The 19483-nt window shown below is 50.2% G+C and overlaps 2 protein-coding genes across 4 annotated transcripts in view; one reads left to right on the top strand and one right to left on the bottom strand.

Moving 5' to 3' along the window:
• VRK3 (VRK serine/threonine kinase 3) overlaps positions 1 to 19483 on the bottom strand; it is a 70460-nt gene that overhangs the window by 7540 nt on the left and 43437 nt on the right. The window contains exon 14 of one of the 3 annotated variants that reach the window (XM_060131498.1): positions 4052 to 4166. The exons of the other annotated variants lie outside the window; for them this stretch is intronic. Coding sequence (XP_059987481.1) covers positions 4063 to 4166 — 104 coding nt within the window. The 3' untranslated portion in view covers positions 4052 to 4062. Of the gene's footprint in view, positions 1 to 4051; positions 4167 to 19483 lie in introns of those variants that run through there. 3 annotated transcript variants of the gene reach the window in all.
• On the top strand, positions 6444 to 15569 carry SIGLEC11 (sialic acid binding Ig like lectin 11). The gene is made up of 9 exons (XM_060131491.1): positions 6444 to 6693; positions 6781 to 7164; positions 7325 to 7612; positions 7812 to 7859; positions 10962 to 11219; positions 11309 to 11593; positions 11832 to 11928; positions 12430 to 12496; positions 14246 to 15569. The coding sequence occupies exons 1-9, from the start codon at positions 6651 to 6653 to the stop codon at positions 14435 to 14437; spliced, it is 1662 nt and encodes a 553-aa protein (XP_059987474.1). The 5' UTR covers positions 6444 to 6650; the 3' UTR covers positions 14438 to 15569.

The raw sequence follows: 19483 nt of genomic DNA, 5'->3' as shown, positions 1-19483 counted from the left end.
GAGGCAGGGATGCATCCACAAGCCAAGGGATGCCAGAGATTGCCAGCAGCCACCAGAAGCTGGAAGAGGCAAGGAAGGGTCCTTCCCTAGAGACTTCGGAGAGAGGAGAGCCCTGCCAACACCATGATTTTGGACTTCTAGCCTCCAGAACTGTGAGAAAATACATTTCTGTTATTTTAAGCACCACATTTGTGGTGCTTTATTACGGTAGTGCTAGGAAAATAATCCACCAGGGGGTAAATGACTCAGTCCTGTTTCATAGCTGGTTTGAATTACTATGTTGATAATAGCCAGAAATGTGCTGTTTCTGTATTAGTGGCCCTGAGGACTTAAAAAAATTGTGTTAAAAATACAAAATATATAGCAGCACTGTTTACAGTAGCAAGACAGGGAAGCAGCCTAAATTTCCATCGGCAGAAGAATGGGTAAAGAAGATGTGATATATATATATACACACACACACACACAATGGAATATTACTCATCCACAAAAAAGAATGAAATAATGCCATTTGCAGTAACATGGATGGACCTAGAGATTATAATACTAAGTGAAGTAAGTCAGACAAAGAAAGATATCATATGATAGCGCTTATTTGTAGAATCTAAAAAAATGATACAAATGACCTTATTTACAAACCAGAAATAGACTCACAGACATGGAAAACAAACTTACGGTTACCAAAGGGGAAAGCAGGGTAGGGATAAATTTGGAATTGGTAATTAGCAGATATACACTACTATATATAAAGTAGGACCTACTGTATAGCACAGGGAACTATATTCAATATCTTGTAGTAACCTATAATGGAAAAGAATCTGATAAAGGATAGATATATATGTATAACTGAATCACTTTGCTGTATACCTGAAACTAACACAACATTGTAAATCAACTATACTTCAACAAAAACATACATAACATGACATTTACCATTTTAACCATCTTAAACTGTATAATTCAGTGGCGTTTAGCACGTTCACAGTGTTGTGCAACCGTCACCACTATCTCGCTCCAGAACTGTTTCATCCCCTCCCCCACCCCCAAACAGGAAGCCTGGACCCGTTAAGCAATCACCCCCAAAACCCCTCTCCCCCCAGCTCCTGGTAACCATTCATCTGCTTTCTGTCCCTGTGGCTTTGCCCAGTCCAAATACTTCATATAAAAGGAATCATGCAATATTTATGTGCAAGAACAGAGCCCTCAAAGACATCCAGTTCGTAATCTTTGGAAACCTGTGAATGTTAATTTCTATGGCAGAAATGACTTAGCCTATGTGATTAAATTAAGCATTTTGAGATGGGGCAATTATCCCGGATTCCCTGCATTGGCCCTAAATGGAACCACAAGCATTCTCCTAAGAGGGAGGTGGAGGGAGATTTGAACACAGAAGAGAAGCCCGTGTGATGGAAAAGCAGATGAAGGCAGAGGCAGACAGAGAAGATGCTACGCCATTGGCTTTGCAGATGGCGGAAGGGGCCTTGAGGCAAGGGGATGGATTCTCCTCTAGAGCCTCTCAAGGGAGTAGGGCTTCCACTTCAACTTAAAGCAACCCAAATGCATTCTCTTACGGTTCTGGAGTCTAAAAGTCCAAACAGAGTCTCAGGGAGATAAATCAAGGTGTCAGCAGGGTTGATTCCTCCTGGAGGATCTCAAAGGTGAATCTCTTTCTTGCTTCTTGCAGGTTCTGGCGATGGCATCACTACCATCTCTTTGATCATCGTCTATCATTTACCTCTGCTGTGGTCCATGCTCCCTCTGCCTCTGTCTTATAAACTTGTGATCACAACGAGGCTCCACCTGGAGAATCTCTCCACCCCCCCCTCCCCCCCACCAAGAGCTTTAATGTGATCACGCCTGCAAAGGTCTTTTGCCCTGCAAGGTAACACGTATTCACACGTTCCGGGGATTAAGACGGGGATGTCTCTGGGGGCCATTATTCAGCCGATCACATACACTGTCTTCTGGAACCCTCCACCTGGAATGGGACCTAAGAAGTGGCCAACTTGGGCAGGTTTTATGCTTTTTAGGCAAAGAAACAAAACTGTGAGGAATTGACAGGACAAAGAGACTTGGGCTTTGGGTGCCCAATGAGTGAAGAATCTAGTGAGAATTTAGCCTTGGGGTAGTAAATTAAAGAAGTAACGAGGTTTGTTCACACAGGCTTCTCGCCTCGAATTCCCTAGGTCTGCTGATAAGGGTGTCCTTCTCCCTCCAGATGTGGGGAGGGCACCTTTCACTTGAGAGATTTATGTCCTGCTCTCAGGGAAGCAGAAAGGAGGGTCAGAGTGTCCTCTTGAGTTGCTCGTTTCTATTTATTTATTTATTTTTATTTATTTATGGCTGTGCTGGGTCTTTGTTGCTGCGCATGGGCTTTCTCTAGTTGCGGGGAGCGGGGGCTACTCTTTGCTGTGGTGCGCGGGCTTCTCACTGCGGAGGCTTCTCTTGTTGCGGAGCACAGGCTCTAGGTGCGTGGGCTTCAGTAGTTGTGGTATGCGGGCTCAGTAGTTATGGCTCGCGGGCTGTACAGCGCAGGCTCAGTAGTTGTGATGCACAGGCTTAGTTGCTCCATTTTTCCCGGAACAGGGCTGGAACCCGTGTCCCCTGCATTGGCAGGCAGATTCTTAACCACTGCACCACCAGGGAAGTCCTGGCAGTTTCTTGAGTAACTATAATGCAAAATAATCAATATGCCATTGAAGCACATTTTGAGATGGGCCCCAAACACACTTGCACACATACACAAGCTGACACACACCCATTTGGGTGTTATTCATTGTGAGTCCTGGGGTAAGCTCTCCACCCTACTATTTCTCCCGGGAACGGTGGAGCTCTATATCCAGGCAACTGGACCTAGTTTTCAGGCCAAGGAGGCCCAGAGGCAATGACATCTCCCATGGAAGAGAAAGAATAGTGCTCCTGACTTTGGGTGACAGCTTGGTCCTCAGCACTCTGTCCATGCCATGTGGTCCTGAGTCTCCCAGAAATCCTACCAGTGGCTGACCTCCCCACCCCCATTCTTTCTGGCCATCTATTGGAAAAGCAATGAATAGTCTACTTGATTTGAAAGAAGGGAAGTTTTCGGGGCCTGTTTTGCAATTCTGTAGAAATTGGAAAACTGACTCAAACCAAGGCAAGGCAGAGCGATCGAGTCAGAGACAGAGATCCTGGTTTCCCTTCTCCTCAGAGCCTGCCCCCAAGGCCTGCTCTCCATGGGGTCCAGGCCGGGCTGTAGACGACATTGTAGCAAGTGCAAGAGGAGGGATGGGCACCTTGGTACCAGCTGGGACCATTTAGTTAAAAGTGATGTTGCCTCCAGGGACTTCCATGTTGGTCCAGTGGCTAAGACTCTGTACTCCCAGTGCAGGGGCCCCTGGTTTGATCCCTGGTCAGGAAGCTGGATCCCATATGCTTCAACTAGGAGTTCACATCTTGCAACTAAAACCAAACCAAAACAAAACAAAAACGTCGCAAGGAAGATCGAAGATCCTGCATGCCTCAATTAAAAACGAAACAAAACAAAAACATGTTGCAACAAAGATCGAAGATCCGTGTACCACAACTAAGACCCCACACAGCCAAATAAAAAAAAATTAATATTAAAAAAAAAAAGTGATGTTGCCTCCTGTTTGAGAGACAAGCGATAGGGAAGTAAAGTGAGAAACTGGCTGTAGATGAAGAGGAACTGAGGATTTCCTCTGTGCATTTTCTGTGCTTTTCAGGCTGCATTTATCCCATTTCCTTTTTATGTATTTGTGATAAACTCAGCAACTTTCCCGGTCAGCAACTTCCCATCCTAGACAAGTTCTGGGCTCTTTGAGAGCTGACCACTGCAGGTCCACCAGAGGGCGCTCGAAAAGGCGAGCGCTGGTCCCCAGGATGGGCAGACCCAGGCAGGTGGGCACCGTCGCCCCCACTTAGGTAAACGGTGGCTTTCTGCACCACGGTCTGAGGAGGAGGAGGGAAACAGACTGTTCTGTGGATCCCCAAGACCACCCTGAAGTTTGATGATTCATTGGAAGGACTTAAAGAATTCAGAGAAACTGTTATACTCAGGATTTGTTACAACAAAAGGACACAGGTTACAATTTGCCAAGGAAGGAATTCCCTGGCCATCCAGTGGTTAGGATTCCGCACTCTCACTGCTGGGGCCCCGGCTTCCATCCCTGGTGGAGGAACAAAGATCCTGTAAGTCACGCTGCACGGCCAAAGAAAAAAATTTAGAATAGAATAGAATAAAATAAAATCTGCAAAGTTCACAGGACAGGGTCCAGGGGAGGCCAGGCACAAGGTTCCGGTGGTCTCTCCCAGTGAAGTCATGTGGACAGTGCTTAATTGTCCGAGTGCTATGGACTGAATCCCCCCATCCCCAATTCATATGTTGAAGCCCTAACCCCCTCAATGTGACTGTATTTGGAGATAGAAACAAGGGGGTAATTAAGGTTAAATGAGGTCATAAGGGTGGGACCCTTATGCAATAGGATTAGTGCCCTTATAGGAAGAGACACAGAGACACCACAGTTCTCTCTCTCTCCCTCTCTCTGTCTCTGACATGTGAGGGCACAGTGAGAAGGCAGCTATCTGCCAGCCAGGAAGCAGACCCTCGCCAAGCTAACACCTGGATCTTGGACTTCTGGCCTCCAGAACTGTGAGAAAGTGTTGATACATTTCTGTTGTTTAAGCTGCCCAGTGTGTGGTATCTTATGGCAACTCAAAGCTGACCAATACACCCAGCAACGATGTGTGACAGCATTTGTGGAGTATAAACCTTGGTGTCCAGCATTTTTACTGGGGGTCTGTTATGGGTTGAATTGTGTCCCTCCAAAAAAGATGTTCAAGACCTAACCCCCAGTACCTGTGAATGTGACCTTATTTGGAAACAGGGTCTTCGCAGGTGATCAAGTTAAGGTGAGGTCATTAGGGTGGGCCTAATCCGATATGACCAGTATTCTTATTAAAAAATAAAAAGGAAATGTGGACACCGAGACACACATGCCAAGGGCTTAGGATTCCCTCCCAGGAGCTGGGTAAAGCCCACGCCTCTCTTTGGATGAGGTTAATTCTTTACTACATGTATTGCCAGTCACTTGAGAAGTTGGGTTAAATGCCAGCAGAGTGGTCCCAGATATGTGTCCTTCATTCCTATGTTGTCCCGACCCTCAGGAGAGGGACAGATGCTCATCAACCCAGCCTCTGCGCAGTGCTGACCACGCTCTCCTCTTAGGGCAGGTCTGAGTCTGGAAGCTTCTTACAAGTGCTGCCTAAATCTTTTGCAGGCCCCTGAGCAAAATGAAAATGTGAGGTCCCTTTGACAAAAAAAAAAAGCAGGAAAAACCTTTTTCCTTTTTTCCATGGACTCCCTATCAGTCATGTTTTGTTTTTCTCTTAACATTAAAAAAAATTGTCTTAAAATACCCATAACATAAAATTTACCATTTTAACCATTTTTAAAATAGATTTATTATTTATTTATTTTTGGCTGCAATGGGTCTTAGTTGTGGCGTGCGGGATCTTTCGTTGTAGTGCACGGGTTTCTCTCTCGTTGTGGCGTGGGCTCCAGAGCGCGTGGGTTCTGTAGTTGCAGCACTTGGGCTCTCTAGTTGCAGTGCACGAGCTTAGTTGCCCCATGGCACATGGGATCTTAGTTCCCCAACCAGGGATTGAACTGGCATCCCCTGCATCGCAAGATGGATTCTTAACCACTGGGCCACCAGGGAAGTCCCTGTTCATAGTGTTTATATTTGCTAGTTAACGTCCAATCCCTTGGGCTTGACTTGGGGGATGGGCAGTGCAGACACTCACAGGCACCCACTCAACTCAGCACACTCCAGACCCTCTCTGTGCCCAAGTGGTGGGATGGGGGTGCGAGGGTGGGCCCAGAAGCTGTCTCCAGATCCAGGACGTCCCCGGATTGACCGCGTGTGATTCAAAGTTCCAATCCCCCTGGCATGCGCTCCTTATCCATTAGACTTCACTAACAAAATGCAAACTCAAAGATAAAATTATTAGGAATTTCAAGATGGCAACCTCAGAGCATCAAACCCCAGGCGGGAAGCCCTTCTGAGCATGAAGCCGTGTGCAAATGTTCCACTTCGTACTGTGGAGCTGGGATCCTTGTGTGGACACATACATGGCCCCAAGACAGGCAGGGAGGTGAGTAGACTTTGGAGAGCCTGGGTGGGGGCACTGGGTTTGGGGTCACGCAAAAGTGAGGCAGGATTTGTGAGGTCATACCCTCCACTGCCTGCAGCCCCTGCGTGCAGTAGATGTTTGCCTGGCAAATGAATGAATGAATGAATGAATGAATCCCTGCTTCCAGCACCTCACCTGGAGCCTTTCCCCGCCTGTTTCCTGGGAGAGCCCCGCTCCTGGCACCGCCCTCCCCCTAGGCTGACCCAGGGTGGCTGCTTCCTGGGGTCAGGGTTTAGAGCAGCCCTGTATCCTCTCTCTGCTCTGGTGCTTCCACCTACGAAAGGAGAAGTCAGAAGAGATGTCTTCCAGACATTTGCAGTTCCGAGCTTCCTCTTTCACTCATCTGTGGATGGTAACTGCGCCCTTCTCCCCCAGAAGCTTCCTGTTGGGGCTTCCTACCCGGACAGACAGGCAGGTCCAGAAACTGGACAGTCCTGGAAACTCCTGGCCCCTTGGACATGGACAGGTTGCTGCTGCTGCTGCTGCCCCTGCTACGGGAGGGTGAGTGCGTGGATAGTGGGGAGAGCAGGGTCCCGGCCGGGACAGGGCTGGGGCTGGAGCTGCAGCTGAGCCTCTGTGTCCCCCCAGGGTCCCTGCAGCAGGATCCGTGGTACCAGCTGCAAGTGCAGGAATCGGTGACAGTGCAGGAGGGTTTGTGTGTCCTTGTGCCCTGCACCGTCTCCTATCCCTTGCTTGGCCAGACCGACTCTACACCCATTTACGGTGAATGGTTCCGGAAAGTGGATAGACCATCCCAAATGGACCTTCCCATGGCCACAAACAACCCGGGCAGGGGAGTAAAAAAGAAGAGAAAAATCCCATTCCACCTCCTCGGGGACCCTGGGGCGAACAACTGCTCCCTGGGCATCACAGACGCCCGGAAGGGGGACAGTGGAAACTATTATTTTCAGCTGATGAGAGGTGATGTGAAACATAGTTACAAAAATAACCTGCTCATTGTGAACGTGACAGGTACGGAAGGGTCCCCAGGAACAGATAACAGGGATGGGGGGGAAGGACGGACCCCCCTGTCCCTCCACCTCTAAGGGGGACATTGGCGCATGGTCACATCAGGGCTGGGCACACACAGGGGTCCCCTCTGCGGTCTGGCTTCTCCCTCTCTGCTCTCCAGCGCTGACACGGACCCCCGATATCTACATCAAGGAGCCCCTGGAGTCCGGCTCTAGCAGCCACATGACGTGCTCCGTGCCAGGGGCCTGTGACCAGGCCATGCCGCCCACCATCTCCTGGACCGGGGCTGCCCTCCGCCCCCCGGGACTGGACTCGAAGGGGGCCTATAACTCCTCGGAGATCCTGCTCACCCCCGGCCCGCAGGACCACGGCACCAACCTCACCTGCCGGGTGACCTTCCACAGGGCTGGCGTGAGCACGGAGAGGACCGTCATGCTCAACGTGTCCTGTGAGCGCGGAATCAGGATGGCGGGGTGCTCCCGGGGCGGGGAATCGGCGCCGGTGACCCGCAGGCCAGGGGCTGGGAGGGTCTGCCGGAAGGATGTAGGCCCTGTTCTGCTGTGCTTCCAGTTCTGTGCCTCCTGGGGCGTGGGGGGCGCGGAAGGGTCAGCTCTGACTCTCTTCCTCACTGCGTCTCTCTGCCCTAGACGCCCCCCAGAACCTGACCATCAGCATCTCCCGAGGAAATGGCACAGGTAGGAAGGGAGGGTCGTGGGGATACAGTGGGGATGGGAGAGACGGGAGAGCCCCCATTCACTCCTAGACAGATTGTTTTTTATTTACTATTCATTTCGTGCAAAGATGATTTGTCAAACATATGCAAATTATGAGGAAACACCATAAAAGGAAGACCCGGGGCTTCCCTGGTGGCGCAGTGGTTGAGAGTCCGCCTGCCGATGCAGTGGACACGGGTTCGTGCCCCGATCTGGGAAGATCCCACATGCCGCGGAGCGGCTGGGCCCGTGAGCCATGGCCGCTGAGTCTGCGCATCTGGAGCCTGTGCTCCGCAACGGGAGAGGCCACAGCAGTGAGAGGACCGTGTACCACAAAAAAAAAAAAAAAAAAAGGAAGACCCGGGTGGTACTTACCACCCTGGGTAAGAACTAGAAGATCATCTCCACCTTTGGAGCACCCGATTTTAGCCCCTCCCTTCTGGCCTCGGAGAAAGCCACTACACTGAATTTTGTGTGATTCTTCTTTTTATTGATTTCATTTTACTTTATTTATTTAAAAAATATGTATTTCTTTATTTTTGGCTGCCTTGGGTCTTTGCTGCTGCACGCGGGCTGTCTCTAGTTGTGGCGAGAGGGGCCTGCTCTTCGTCTCGGTGCGCGGGCTTCTCTTGCTGCGGAGCACGGGCTCTAGGCGCGCGGGCTTCAGTAGTTGTGGCACGTGGGCTCAGTAATTGTGGCTGGCGTGCTCTAGAGCGCAGGCTTGCTAGTTGCGGTGCATGGGCTTAGTTGCTCCATGGTACTTGGGATCTTCCTGGACCAGGGCTTGAACCCGTGTCCCCTGCATTGGCAGGCGGATTCTTAACCACTGTCCACATTAAGACATTCACAATGTGGTGCAACTACCCAGCCAACCTAATACCAAAACTTTCCCATCACCCAGAAAGAAAGCCCTGTACCTGTTAAGTACTCAAGTCCTCTTCTCCCCTCTCTCCAGCCCCAGGCAACTACTCATCTACTTTCTGTCTCTGTGAATTTGCTATGAATTCTGGACATTTACAGAAATGGAATTATACCATATGTGGACTTTTGTGTCTGGCTTCTTTCACTTAATGTGATGTTTTCAAGGTTCGTCCACATTGTAGCATTGATCAGAACTTCCCTCCTTTTTTACGGCTGAATAATATTCCACTGTGTGGATGGACCACCATCTGTTTCTCCATCCATCTGCTGATGGGCATTTGGGTTGTTTCTACCTTGTGGCCGTTGTGAATGGTGCTTCTCTGAACATTCCTGGACAAGTAACTGTTTGAGTCCCTGATGTCAATTCTTTTGAGTCTGTACCTGGGAGTGGATTTTCTGTGGCAGAGCTGCCTTGACTTTGGTGTGGCCACATCTCATGATCTTGACTTTCACCCGCAGTGCTTGGAGCTGTAATGACCATGTCTCCTTGTCGACAGACCATTCCACTGCAGAACTTAGTTTTCCATTCCATTTTTGTTTTTGTTTTTCTCTTTTCCATTCTACTTTTTTTTTTTTTTTGCGGTACGCGGGCCTCTCACTGTTGTGGCCTCTCCCATTGCAGAGCACAGGCTCTGGACGCGCAGGCTCAGCGGCCATGGCCCACGGGCCCAGCTGCTCCGCGGCATGTGGGATCTTCCCGGACCGGGGTACGAACCCGTGTCCCCTGCATCGGCAGGCGGACTCTCAACCACTGTGCCACCAGGGAAGCCCTATCCATTCTACTTTTGACAAGCGTTTGAGTTCACTGATTTTAGTTTTCCTGGGAATGTCCCTTCAAACATTCCCCACTTCCTGGGCGAACAGAATAGCCTTTCTTTGGGGCAATACTTCTAAAGCTTGATTGAGCACACACATTTCTCAACGATCTTGTGACAATGAAGATTCTTACTCTGGAGGCCCAGCAAGGCCTGCAAATCTGCATTTCTAACCAGCTCCTGAAGGGTGCTGATCTACTGGGTCACAGTCCCTACTCTGAGTTATGAGATTATAAGTTTTAGGACCAGGAGCATAATTGTGGGGCCTCAGGGATGTATATATATATAATTTTTAAATTAATTAATTAATTTGGCTGTGCTGGGTCTTAGCTGTGGCATGCAGGATCTTTTTTTTTTTTTTTTTAGTCATGGCATGCAGGCTCTAGTTCCCTGACCACGGATCAAACCTGGGCCCCCTGCCTTGGGAGCACGGAGTCTTAACCTCTGGACCACCAGGGAGGTCCCTCAGGGATGTCTATTATCGATGCCACTAGATGAGGCTATGACAGAATAGCTCTGGAGTGGCCACATGTTGCCTGGGACAAGAGGAATTTGTCACTTGGGGAGTCAGTGTGGGAGGGACTTCATTCTGGACACCCCTTCCTTCCTCTGTGAATTTTAGAATGCGAGATGTGAACGCCCTATTTATCCTGAGATAACCGGGGCAAAGGAGGTGAGGAGGTAGAGACCAGGTCCTGAAGAGCCTTGAAGGATCTGGGACTTGAATTTTGGATACTTGAACGGCTAATGGTGAGCAGTTCAGGAAGGAAGGAGAGAAACGTGGATGAGGGCAAATGCCTCAGAGAAGTTAAGGGGCAACCCGTGTCCATCCACAGATGGACAGATGAACAAAACATGGTCTATTCGGACAATGGATGAGATTCAGCCATGAAAAGGAATGAGGCACTGATACACGTAGATGAACCTTGGAAACATCATGCTGAGGGGAAGAAGCTGGATATTTACACGCCATGGCTGGAAGAGACAAATCCATAGAGACAGAAATTAGTGGCTGCGTAGGGCTGGGGTGATGGGAGGATTGCGGGTGGTGGCTAAGGGGTGCAGAGTGTTGTAGGGGGTCATGAAAATGTTCTAAAATTGATTGCGGTGATAGTTATCGCCTGACTTTTAGGTGATATGTAAATGGAGTTGCATGGTATGTGAATTATATCTCAATAAAGCTGCTTAAAAAACTACTTGTGGGATTCCTTCCCAACTTAAAAAAAAAAAGTAGAAAGGAGAGAGACATAGAAACAGGGCTTCATAGCCTGGGCTCAGCTCTCTCTTTCTCTCTGTCTGTCTTTCTCTGTGTCTGTCTCTGTCTTTGTCTCTGTCTCTCTCTCTCCAGAGCTGAATTACCTGGGGAACGGCTCATCTCTTCCTGTCCTGGAAGGAGAATCTCTGCGCCTGGCCTGTGTCACCGACAGCAACCCCCCAGCCACACTGAGCTGGTCCCGGGGGAGCCGGACCCTGAGCCCCTCACATCCCTCGAACCCCGGGGTCCTGCAGGTGCCCCGGGTGGTGTCGGGCCATGAAGGCGAATTCACCTGCCTAGCTCAGCATCCTCAGGGCTCCCTGCGGACCTCCGTGCGTCTCTCCGTGCAGAGTGAGCTGGGAGGAGGGAGAACACCCAGGGAGAGGACACTCAGGTCCGGGGGAGGGGAGGGGCACGCTGATACTTCTCCTTCCCCACAGACGCCCCGCAGCTGCTGGGACCCTCTTGCTCCCAGGAGGAGGAGGGTCTGCACTGCGACTGTTCCTCCCGAGCCCAGCCGGCCCCCTCCCTGCGCTGGCGGCTGGGGGAGGGGCTGCTGGAGGGGAATTTCAGCAACGCCTCCTTCAAGGTCACCTCCAACTCGGCTGGGCCCTGGGCCAACAGCTCCCTGAGCCTCCGCGAGGGGCTCAGCTCTGGCCTCAGACTCGGCTGCGAGGCCCAGAACGTCCACGGGGCCCAGAGCGCCACTGTCCTGCTGCTGCCAGGTCAGGGGGCCTGTTGAGGGCAGAGGCTTAGGGGGAAAGGAGTCTCCATCCTTTGCAGATGGAGCTTGTGGGGAGAGGGGCCTGGACGGGAGGGGATGAGAGACAGGGGTGGGAGCAGAGTTCTGTTCTTTGGCTGGTTGGGGGCTGCAGAAGAGGAGAGCTCAAATTCTGTGGGAGGAAGGGGCACGAGGGTCCTGGGGCTTGGAGGGGAGTCTCCCTACACCCCGATCATCTGCAGGGAAGCCCAAGCTTGGAGGAGAATTCGTTCTGGGGGCCGTCGGAGGAGCTGGCATCGCTGGCCTGCTCAGTCTCTGTTCCTGCCTCATCTTCTTCACGTGAGTGTCATCTCTTGGGGGAGGGAGGCAAGTGCAGGGGGTGGGAAGGGGTCTGAGCCCTGGAGTCCCAGGCAGCTTCCCCTGGAGGAATCTGGGTGGTGCGGGGTTTTGGAGAACTGGGCCTTGAGTCAGGGAATCAGAGCAGGGTCTGTCCCCACCCCTCCATCCCAGCCATCCATGAAGGGTGCCCGTTCTCATTATGAAGGTCAATAAGGTGAGGCGCACCCCCTACCCCCTGGCCTCGGTCAGCCCTTCTAGCCTCTTTTTTTGTTTTTTTAAAAAAATTTTTCTTATTTTTGGGCCACACCGTGTGGCACTTGGGATCTTAGTTCCCTGACCAGGGATCGAACCCATGCCCCCTGCAGTGGAAGCTTGAAGTCTTAACCACTGGGCTGCCAGGGAAGTCCCAGCCCTTCTAGCCTCTTAAGCAGGGAGGACAGTAGTCGCCCTCCAAGCTCTGAGCCAGCTGGGCTGCTGAAAGGTCCTGGCTTCCCCTTTCAGAGTGAAGACCTTCAGGAAGGCCCCCGGTGAGAAGGATGCGCCCTCCATGCTGGGTCCCACCTCCCAGGTGAGTGACGGGCGCTCTGTCCCTCGGGATTCCATCTGGCTATCTCCCCAGCATGGCCATGGCTGCAGTCCTCTTGATGACTTAGACGCTCATCATGACCCACACAGGCTTTTCCTCTTGGACCCTATCAACACAGTCACCCAGCCCAGTGACCTGGGAGTCACCCTTCCCTCTGCTCTCTGTCTCCTCTCTCAGAGCCAAGGACCACCCAGCCATCTTACTGATTGTACTCAGTTCCAACTGGGCCCTCCCTACCCCCACCTCCTCCTTTCTCTCTGGACCGCTGACCCACTTTCCCCCCACTTCCTACCTCACCTCCCCAAGACAGGATGCCACAAGGCTCTCCCCAAAATAATTATTATCTACTATCAAGTTTGGGGGTCCCCAAGACAAGCTCAATTTCAATAACTCACCAGAAGGACTCACAAAACTCACTGAAAGCTTTTATACTCATGGTTACAGTATATCATAGGACAAGGATAGAGATTAAAATCAGCTAAGGGAAAAGGCACATGGGGCAGAGTCCGGGGGAGACCAGGCATGAGTACCCAGTTGCCACTTTCAAGTGGAATTGTGCAGAAAGTGCTTAATTCTCCCAGCAATGATGTGTGATAACATGTATGGGCTATTGCCAGACAGGGAAGCACACCTGAGCCTTCACATCCAGAGTGTTTTTTCTTTTTTTCTTTTTTTTGGCCACACTGAGCAGCTTGTGGGATCTCAGTTCCCCGACCAGGCATCAAACTCATGTCCCTGCAGTGGAAATAAGGCGGCCTAACCACTGGACGGCCAAGAAATTCTCCCATACCCAGCATTTTTATTGGGAGTTGGTTACGTTGGCATGGCTGACTGCCCACATGGCTTAGTGTCCAGTGTCTGCAGAGGTGTGATACTGTGGGACCCAAGGCCCCCACCATCTGTCACATTGTTACACCATCTAGTGTGGGCCAAGACCCGGGTGAACAAAGACACTCTAATCAGTCAGGATATTTCAAGGGCTTAGAGGTTCCCTCCCAGGTGCTGGGCCAAAGGGTCACATTTTCTTTGGGCAAGTTAACCCTTTCTGACACAACAAGATCCTTTGATTTTAGGGTTCATAATGCAATTGGGTGATTGTGTTTGCCTGAACCTCTGAAATGCTGAGTGGTCCCTGAAGGGCCATCCAGGTCTGAGCAAATCCCTGTCCTCACACCATCTATCCCATTTTTGTCCCATCTTAATTTGCAATTATATAGTAATATAATTGACTACTGCTTTAATGCCTGCTCCCCGCCATCCCCCCACCCCCACCCCCACCCCAGCAAGTTGCAGGAGGTCAGGAATGGTGTCTTCTTTGTTCCTCACTGAATATTCAGAGCCTGGCACCAGGGGAGCTCTTCCATAAGGCAGCACTGGAGTCAGAAAGATCTAGCATAAATCTTGGCCTTACCAATGACTAAATGTGTGATTTGGGGATATTTACTTAGCTTCGATTTCTCCACCTGATAAATGGGGATAATAGTGTCTCCCAAGTAGACTGTTGTGAGGAATCCAGGAGACTGGCAACTAATTACTAAGGGCCAGGCATTATTACTCTCAAGCATTTGTTGAATGAATGAATGAATGAATGAATGAATGGGGGCCTCAGCCAATGTCTGGAATGAATAGATGAAAGACTGAATGTTCAGTTTTCAGGTTTACTTATGGACCCCACTTGCTCTCTTCCAGCCCTGTTATCCTAATATGACCCCCTTCTTTCCCTCCACTCAGGGTTACCGGCATGAGTGTCCTCCAGGCAGCCCCCGGGACCTCCCCCTACCAGTGGTGGCCGCCCCCACTTCTGGGGTGGAACGGGAGCTCCATTACGCCTCCCTCAGTTTCTACATGCTGAGGCCCTGGGAGCCTCGGGACCAGGAGGCCGCCAGCACCACCGAATATGCTGAGATCAAGATCCATAAATGACGACCCCCAGCTCTGGAGACCTCCCCCGACCAGAGCTCCCCAAAGACTCTGGCTGAGGCTGTCGTTGGGCTGCATCGCATCCCTCCGCCCCAGCTGCCCCTCCCCCTCCCCTCCACAGCGACCCACCCCTGGGGCACTTCCTCCTCCCGACACATTGCATACTGGCCTCTCTCTGAGCCTGCTTCCTGGAAACTCAATTTGTGTATTTTCTCAGACAAAAAAAATCATTCACTGATTACCTGAAATCAATGATTCAAGGGTACCTCTTGAATTTTGTGTCCTTGCTATTTTGGTTCTCCTTAAGTTTCTGGTTTTGCAGAATCTGCTTATAAAATTCCTTGCACTTCCAGTCTGTGTCCCTTTACATTATAATATAGTTTTTACGGGGGTCACATCCAACTGATTTTGTTCTTTTTTCCATTGAGTGTCCATTTAATTTTTTCCATTGTTTCCATTCATGAGGAAACATGCCCAACAAGAGCATTATGGGCCAAGATAGGGAATGTGTTTTGGGCATAAAGTTAATAACTTCATGCTGATGACTGTTCTTCAAATTGGAGGTGTTGAAGCATGTAATTCCATCTTTCATAGCGGATTTTGCTTTGCCATTTTTCAGGATCATGTTGCATCTCTTGATCAATGACCTTTAAAAATGGTGTCTACCGACAAAACAAGAGCATGGTTGCCACTTTTTACCCCCTTCCTCAACATGACACAAGATGGTTCCATGTGCTCTCATGCTGGCAGAGTATTTGGTAACATCTGTGTAAGAGGATCACATTCTCCAAGACATGAAGTCTTTTTGAAAATATCATCGTGGGAATGCCACAGTAATTACCCACTTCAAGTCAGAATTTCTTCTCACAGATGTTGAAAACAGATGGTTACCAAAGAGGAAAGGAGGCAGGGAGGGATAAATTAGGAGTTTGGGATGAACAGATACACACTACTATATATAAAAGAGATAAACAACAAGGACCTACTGCATAGCTCAGGGAACCATATTCATTATCTTGTAATAACTAATAAGGGAAAAAAATCTGAAAAAGAATCTATATGTATAACTGAATTACTTTGCTGTACACCTGAAATTAACACAACATTGTAAATCAACTATACTTCAAATTAAAAAAAAGAATTTCTTTTCCTGTTCTAAGTCATGTCTCTTTTAAGAATAGGCTTGACACTTAAAGAAATTTTCCATCAATTCTTTAAACAACAGAGCACTTAACATTGTTTTCTGTTCTTTTTATATATTTATTTTTGGCTGCGTTGGGTCTTCGTTGCTGTGCGCGTTCTCTAGTTGCGACGAGCGGGGGCTACTCCTCGTTGCGGTGTGTGGGCTTCTCATTGCGGTAGCTTCTCCTGTTGCGGAGCACGGGCTCTATACGCGCAGGCTTCAGTAGTTGTGGCATGCGGGCTCAGTAGTTTTGGCTTGCGTGCTCTAGAGCACAGGCTCAGTAGTTGTGGTGCACGGGCTTAGTTGCTTCGCCGCATGTGGGATCTTCCTGGGCCAGGGCTCGAACCCGTGTCCCCTGCATTGGCAGGCGGATTCTTAACCGCTGCGCCACCAGGGAAGTCCTCTGTTCTTTTAATTTGCATAATTCTACGGCTAAACAAACCCTGGAAATTATAAGTAAGCAATGAAACATGCTTCCCCCCATGGATTATTTTATTATTTTTATTTTTATTTTGGCCGTGCCGTGTGGCTTGTGGGATCTTAGTTTCCCAACCAGGGATTGAACCCGCACTCTCAACAGTGAAAGCACCGATTCCTAACCACTGGACTGCCAGGGAATTCCCATGGATTATCATTATCTTCTTCTATAAATTTTATTTATTTATTTATTTATTATTTTTGGCTGCACTGGGTCTTTGTTGCTGTGCACAGGCTTTATTTAGTTGCGGCGAGCGGGGGCTACTCTTCATTGTGGTGCGCGGGCTTCTCATTGCAGTGGCTCCTCTTGTTGCGGAGCATGGGCTCTAGGCGCGGGGGCTTCAGTAGTTGCAGCACGCGGGCTCAGTAGTCGCTGCAACTAGAGAAAGCCCACCCAGCAACGAAGACCCAACGCAGCCAAAAATAAATAAAATAAATTTAAAAAATAAACTAATAGCAATTCAGTTTAAAAAATATATCATCTACGTTTCACAACGTAGGTGTAAAACATTTCACAAACACCCAACATAATTTGCATTTGTATACTCTCCACCAAAGCAGTAAAAATTTCCCCATTAACTTCCAACTGGGTGTTAAAAATAAGACAACAGGCCCAAAATGGAGTTGCTTATGCTAAGCCCCACATCACCAAACAGAGACTCCATGACAGTGTTGGCTCTTCCAGAAATGGCATCTTAAACCATCAATCAGGAATCATCTGATCAGAATTAGTTAAGCAATGTGCCTGACAGACCCCTGCAGTCCCCTGAAGAAAAGCAAGTTTGCAATAAGCAACCTGCTTTTTTTGCCTAGTAGAACTTTCTTTCTTTCTTTTTTGTGCGGTACGCGGGCCTCTCACTGCTGCGGCCTCTCCCGCCGCAGAGCACAGGCTCCGGACGCGCATGTTCAGCGGCCACGGCCCACGGGCCCAGCTGCTCCGCAGCACGTGGGATCCTCCCAGACCGGGGCACGAACCTGCGTCCCCTGCATCAGCAGGCGGACTCTCAACCACTGCGCCACCAGGGAAGCCCAGCAGAACTTTCTTGTTCCTGCTTCCTTCTGCCTCTAAAAAGTCTTTCAACATCTGTTCTATCTGCTCGACAGGATGCTGCTCAGTTCAGGAATCACTGAACAGAGCCAATTAGATCTGTAAAAGGTACTCAGCTGAATTTTAACATCCATAAGGAAGTCTCTGCAAACATTTGCTATCGTTTCTGAGGTCTCATCCGGAAGGAATTTTACTTGCAATAGCCTTAGAAGCAATCCTTTTTCATAAGAAAAATATTTCACAAGGGAAGGGAAGTGATTTGTCCTTCCCAGCTGCCTACTGGGCGGCCCCTCTTGGAGATGAAACCCCACACTTTGTTAGGGAACCACTGACCGAAACTGCCCGCCTTTGCCAAGCACGATAATAACCGCTTGCATGAGTTGTCTCGTGACAGGAAGTCCTGATAAACAACACGGTGCTTGCGGGAGAATTCAGGAGGGGCCAAAACGAGGGAGGAGACGCCAGTCGGTAATATGTCCCGCCAACCTCCCACAAATCCTCATGCTAGAATCCATCTTGGCGGAGAGATGCGTGCACCACCAGGAAGGACCCTGCCCAAATATGGGCACAAGCAAGATGCTTGGCCAGAAACAACCCGGAAACTAACCCCATCACCATAAACCTTGAGACCGCGAGCCACGTGGCAGAGCCGTTCTCCTGGGGTCCCTTACCCTGCTGCTCTCCGCCGGGGCGCCCCTTCCCAGGAAAATCTCTTGCTTTGTCAGCACACGTGTCTCCTTGGACAATTCATTTCTGAGTGTTAGACCTCACTCTCGGGCCCTGGAAGGGGACCCCTTCCGGTAACAACTTGAGTTTACTGAAGGCTCAGAGGTGCCCTGCAGTAAAAATTATTTTAAAACGCACACCCCCAGCACCACAAATGTCTCATTAACCTTGAGCCAGGGTTTCATTTTGGGGTAGAGGTGGGATGGAGGGGACAGAGGACAGGTTCCAGCCACTGTCGGCCACATGGTGGCCTGTGAGTCACTTCCACTCCCCTGGGCCCTGTGATTCTCATCTAATGCCGATGACCACACCCTCCTCTTTCAGAGGTTGGGGGATGAGCTACCAAAACCTGGGCTCTGGAGACAGATCAAAGCGGGCTCATTGACAGGGAGGGAAACTGCCCACGTTCTCGCTGCTCCGCCAGGACGGACGGGGGACTCTCCCATTGTCTGAGCAGCGCTGGGTCTCGCTGCCTTTGCTCGCTCAGAGAGAAGGGCGGAGGACAGGGGCCTGCCGGACTTTGATGCTGAACTGGCCAAGTGCACCGAGGGCAGGATGACGGGAGGGGCAGGTGTTGACTATGACCGTCCCTCTTGCCTGATCTGGGGCCCTGAAGGGTGGCTGACGTCCCTCTTCTTTTGTGGACTCCTCAACACAGAGGGGCTGTAAGTAGGAGATTTTCTGATGGGTTTTCTCTCTCCTTAAGGACTACCTCCTTCTGGAAAGGATTATACACACTTCCTTTCAGCCAGGAAACGATCATCAGTCTGCCAATCTCCTTTCCTCTCCTGAGCAGGGAGAGAATCAGGGCGTCTCAGAGCAGTTTCTTCCCCCATCCGGCCTCTGATTCTCCCCATCTCAAAGCAGGGTGGATGGTGTAAGATATCCAAGGTCCAATTCGGGGACGCGGGTTTATCCCCTCCTCCTCCTTAGCCTCTCCCAGTCTAATCATTGGCCACGTGCTGCCGGCCAGCCTGCCTTTGACGTCTCTCCCCAGGCCCTCCTTTCCTCTAACTACCCTCCCACAGCTTCCTCCCTGGTCCCTCTGAGTCCAGGCTCCCCCCAAAGGCGCCCTCCTGTCCCGAGGCCTCTCCCTCGCCATCACAGCCCGAGCTTTGTCTTCAGAGTGCCAATCACCACGTGAAGTCGTGTCCTTGAACACCGTCCCCTCCCGCCTGACTGTAGGCTCCGTCAGCTCAAGGACCTTGGCAGGTGTGTTTGGTTCATCGGGATCCTCTGTGCAGCATGATGCATGTCATACAGCATGTGCTCAAGAAACGCCTGCTGAATACTTCTCGAATGAAAGGAAGGGTGAATGTATGGAAGAGAAGAAGGGTAAGTGGATGGGAGAATGAGTAGTAAATGAATGGATGGATGAAAGGGTGAGTGGATGGAGGGATGGATGGACAAGTATATGGAGGGATATATGGAGGGATGGATGGAGGGATGGATGGAGGGATGGATGGAGGGATGGATAGATAAGTGAAAGAATGGATGGATGAGTGTCTGCCTGAAAGTGTGAATAGATGTATGAAAGAGTAGATGGCTGGGTGAAAGCTTGAAGGGATGGGTGGGTGGGAGAAAAAAAAATGAGCTAAAGTTTTCCGAAAGGAAC

This window comes from Lagenorhynchus albirostris, chromosome 19 (assembly GCF_949774975.1).
Source record: "Lagenorhynchus albirostris chromosome 19, mLagAlb1.1, whole genome shotgun sequence".
In the NCBI taxonomy this organism is placed as follows: Eukaryota; Metazoa; Chordata; class Mammalia; order Artiodactyla; family Delphinidae; genus Lagenorhynchus; species Lagenorhynchus albirostris.
Note: the sequence above shows the minus strand (reverse complement) of the source record. Positions and strands in the feature narration are given on the sequence as shown.

What these genes read in the sequence shown, in the direction of transcription:
- SIGLEC11 (XM_060131491.1), top strand. Translation starts at nt 6,651, where the DNA reads ATGGACAGGTTGCTGCTGCTGCTGCTGCCCCTGCTACGGGAGG. An exon ending in CGTCATGCTCAACGTGTCCT is followed by an intron (nt 7,613 to 7,811) that starts GTGAGCGCGGAA and finishes TCTCTGCCCTAG; the next exon opens with ACGCCCCCCAGAACCTGACC. An exon ending in CGTGCGTCTCTCCGTGCAGA is followed by an intron (nt 11,220 to 11,308) that starts GTGAGCTGGGAG and finishes CCTTCCCCACAG; the next exon opens with ACGCCCCGCAGCTGCTGGGA.